Source organism: Gekko japonicus, unplaced genomic scaffold (assembly GCF_001447785.1).
Source record: "Gekko japonicus isolate JY-2015 unplaced genomic scaffold, Gekko_japonicus_V1.1 scaffold501, whole genome shotgun sequence".
NCBI lineage: Eukaryota > Metazoa > Chordata > Lepidosauria > Squamata > Gekkonidae > Gekko > Gekko japonicus.
In genome coordinates this window covers 274,796-279,118 of record NW_015175985.1, presented here as the reverse complement: position 1 = coordinate 279,118, position 4,323 = coordinate 274,796, and the positions used below count along the sequence as shown (strand labels likewise).

The 4,323-nt window shown below is 40.4% G+C and overlaps 1 protein-coding gene across 1 annotated transcript in view; it reads left to right on the top strand.

Moving 5' to 3' along the window:
• The window catches only part of TBCD (tubulin folding cofactor D), a 380,958-nt gene that overhangs the window by 228,867 nt on the left and 147,768 nt on the right, over positions 1 to 4,323 (top strand). The window contains exon 17 of the mRNA XM_015426300.1: positions 1,953 to 1,982. Coding sequence (XP_015281786.1) covers positions 1,953 to 1,982 — 30 coding nt within the window. The remainder of the gene's footprint in view (positions 1 to 1,952; positions 1,983 to 4,323) is intronic.

The following is a 4,323-nucleotide window of genomic DNA, read 5'->3' as shown; positions in this document are numbered from 1 at the left end:
GGGGGGAGATCAGTTGTGATACCTGGTGATCCTCAGGTTCCACCTGGAGGTTGGCTGCCCTAGGCGTAGTGGTCAGTGCTTTAGAGCAGGGTCTGCTAGATCCAGGTTCTTGCTGTAGAGGCTGAGTAGGTGATTTTGGACTGGTCACAGACTTTCAGCCTAAACTACCTCACAGGGTTGCTGTGCAAGTCAAAAGCGGGAGAGGAGAATGATGTAAGCTACTTTGGTCCCCATTGCAGAGAAAGACTACTTTTCCTCCTGGGAAACTATTGTTGTCAATCTCCAGGCGAGGGCTGGAGATCACTCAGAATTACAACTGCTCTCCAGATGACAGAGATCAGTTACCCTGAAGAAAATGGTGGACTCTGTGGCAGTCAGGGCTTCAGAGCATAGGAAATGGTGGACTCTGGCAGCCAGGGCTTCAGAGAATGGGAGAGGCTGCAGGTGTGTGTGTGGGGGGGAATGGAAAGCTGAAGAGAAAGGGGAAAATAAAGGTAGGTTGATGATTGACTGGGAAGGAGATAGGGTTGCCAACTCCAGGTGGGAAATTCCTGGAGATTTGAGGGATGAAAGCTGGAGAGGGTGAAGTTTGAGGAGGGGTGGGACGTCATGCAGGTACAATGCCATAGACTCCACCCTCCAAACCAGCCATTTCCTCCTGAGTAACAATTGTTGCCAATCTCCAGGTGAGGGCTGGAGATCACTGAAAATTACAACTGCTCTTCAAGTAGCAGAGATCAGTTCCTCTGGAGAAAATGGTGGACTCTGTGTCATTATACCCTGCTGAGGTCGCCACGGTACATTGACGCTGAGTGCCCAAGGCCTTGGCACTCTCCAAGAGCCTCTTTCTAGAGCTCGTTGTATTTATTTCCACAACGGGCCTTATTTCTAGTATACAAAATAATACACATTAGGAGACATATCTAATATTGACCACAAATAATCTGTAAGAGCCTTTCTTTTTATGCCTTTAATACTGTGCGGAGCTATCTCCATTCTGGAATTTTTAGTGGTACAATTTTTAATAGAGCGTTGGGTAAAATGATCATATGGCTCTCATGGCTGGTGAGAGACCTGGGAAAGACTGTTCTAGACTTCTTACCACTAGGGAAGTTGAGTATAAGTTCACTTAGTAGTATTATGATGATAAACTCCCATGAAGTATAATCAGATCTGTTGAGGATCCAGAAACAAGAGCTTGTGGGTGTTAATCATTCCTTCACCAGATATGTAGAAGTATCATAGGCTTTACTGGCAAGTACTAAAAATCACCAAATAAATGAATAAATTCAGTAAAGTATCCTGAGTAAAAAGGTTCCATATCTATGGTTTTCCTTTGTCCTATTCTTCCTTTTATTACGTGTCTCCTGTTCTCTATTAATGTTGTGTTGAAAACTAAAGACACATGGGAACTTCAAAGCTAGATATTTTAGCATGCGTTTAAATCCAAATGTGTTGAGTAATAGAATGTATTATGAAAGTGAAGTCTATGAAGCAGAAACCCTCTGACCAAGCTGCTGTCTCCTCATTAAGTTTATGAAAGGAAGAGGAGTGCCTGAGAGTCATTACTGTAGAAATCTAAAAACTTTACATTACCACACACAAGCTTTCCGGAAGCAAGCTGAAAACCTCCCTATCTCAGTACTTATATTCTTAGAGTATTGCCTTTTCATTTCTAGTGGGAAGCCCTGTCAGCAATAAAAGTCCAGTTTTGTGGGTGTTTCTGTTTTTAATAAATGTGGATTCTTAAAGCGGTTGGCATGAAACATGATGATTTAAAAGAGCATTGGGATATAAAGCAACAACTCCTCAAGGGCATATTCAACCAACAAACCCAACTTTGTTTCCAAAAAGTGCATGTATTTGTTTGTTTGTTTTGAATTCATGAGCTGTTATTTATCTGCAAGCAGGCCTGGCTCATTTTTGTATGTTTGTTCTCTCTTTGTTCTTAGGCTGCCTTCCAGGAGAATGTTGGTAGACAGGTATGACAACTTCAAAAACAATCCTTTCATTTAATTTCTTATAAATCTACTGTAGTGTAAAATTATGTAAAATTATGTTATTTGTCGAGCTGAGGGGAGGGTTTGGTGAATCTGGATAAACCACAAAATGGTCACAGTAATGTTTCTTGTGTACTTATTCAAAATGTGATGTTTTGTATGCATTCTGGGAAAGAGCCTTTGGCTTTATGCAAGGCATCATACCAAGTAACATTGACCTCCATAAGAGTGCAGTGCTAAAGTAACTGAAGTTGAAATCAGTCTTCTTTGTCTGCCTCCCCAAGAACTTTTTCGGCCCCGCCATTTTCAGTTTTTGTTTACTTTTTAAAAGTTCGTGTTGCGCAGCAGAGGGATCACTCCCTACTCCGTTTTCAGCCCTCTCCCAAAAGGTAATTTACTTTTTCCAAACTTCCCTTCGCCCCCCCTTTAGAAGTGAGCATAGACAATTATTTCTGCAGAGCAACAAAAGTGACTTCTTCTTTACTGCTACTTGGCACTCTCCCGGATCCAGCAATAGTAACCTCAAAACTACATAAATATAATGAAAATAGACGGAGGCACTGCTTCATAACAGGGAGATTACACTTGTCCTACTTCCTTATTGCAATTGTGTCTCAGTCTCCAATAAGTCAATGGAGCTATGACATTTTTTAGACTAACACACAAGCATAATATGGTCTAATACTCAGAATTATCCCCAGAATTAAATTTTGTTGGACTCAAAGGTGCCGCTGGACTCAAACTTTGTTAAAAATAAAGTGTTCTTGAATGCACAGTAGAGGAGGGGGCTCCATTAGAATGGATTTTTAAAAACATAAGGGACCTTCGTGGTGTTGTTACATGGAATCAGAGGACATTGCACACCTTTCTAAGGAAGATATATGCACTTAATAAACAAAGGTTAGCCCATAGCTTCACAGTCACACAAATTCAGAATCCTCCAACTATCAGGCAGTCTGATGGGGGGGTGGGGGGTGGATCTTTCTCTGTAGATGGGTAAATGTGATGTCCTCCTCACAACAGCTTGTTTGAAAGAACAACTCAACATTGTCAAGAATGAATCCAAGAAGCTGTTTTTTGTGTTTTCCCAAACCTGATATATTTGATTAGACTAACTAATTGGTGCCAATAATATAGGAACAAAACGTTAGGATTGATCTAATGTTCCTTCAGACTTAGAGAGAATTAAATTGAAGCATATTATCAAAATTTCAAAGGGGAAACAAGAGGGGGTAGTGGCAGTGTTGAAAGTTATGTCATGTTTTATTTTGAAGAATGGTCATGCAAATTTGGGATTAGGTATAGTTAGCTCTAAGAATCATAATCTTCTCAACTGATTTTAGCAAATGATTGTTTAAGGGGCAGGAAAGTATAATCAGAGCCCCCTCCCCCCAGTTTTCCTCCCTATTTTTGTACGATACTTCAGTCAATTATAAGATTGCAATTCATGGAATGATCCCTTATGATAATGTATGTATCATGTATCATCAAATACTCCATCCCAATAATGAAGCAAGGTCAACTAAAATGTTGTCATGTACTCTTCTCAAGCACCTGTTCTCCTGTGAATCATTTACTCTTTCAGCATACAAGTGCAGAAGCCTGTGGTTGTTTGATGAAAAAGTAAAATGAAAGTTTGAGGGGATCAGTTCCAGACCGATAAAATTTAAAATTTGATCCCCTGGTATTCTGTTGAGCTTTCACAGTGCGCTTCTGAAAACTGTAAGAATCAGTAGTGTTTTTAGCGCTTATTTTATGTGAGAAAGCAGGAGAGTTCTGTTTTCTTTGTATTTAGAACTTTTTAAAATGTGTGTAATGATTTTCCCCCCTCCCATGTCCAAAAGGACAGGCTGGAGACAGATCAAAATGCCTGATTTCAGAAAGTAAATACAGCTTATGCAATTTCTGAAGAACAAATTAGGGGAGGGATAAGACATGGTATTTCTGGGCAGGCTATCTGTCTATAGCAATGTGGGGGAAGTTCCATAGTGCTTTTAGGTATCCAAGTATGAGGTTCCTCACAAGGCCTTTCTATCATTTCAGTTGTTGTGCCAATAAATGTGAAGTACAAGAAATAATGATTTCATGTCCTGGATCTCTAAACTTTATCCATAGCCATTTGGCTCTGGGTTTGGTACTTGGTGTTTTTTTTTGTCGTCTTACAGTTGATCTTTCTTGGAATGCTCAGTTCTTGCTGCCTTTGGATTTTGTCAGCTTCTTCTTTTAATATCCACCCTTAACTCCCACTGGGTCTGAAACTCGAGCCACTCCCTTAAGTATCTCTGCACCTTGGGGTGGCTTTTACCACACCCTCCATTGACTG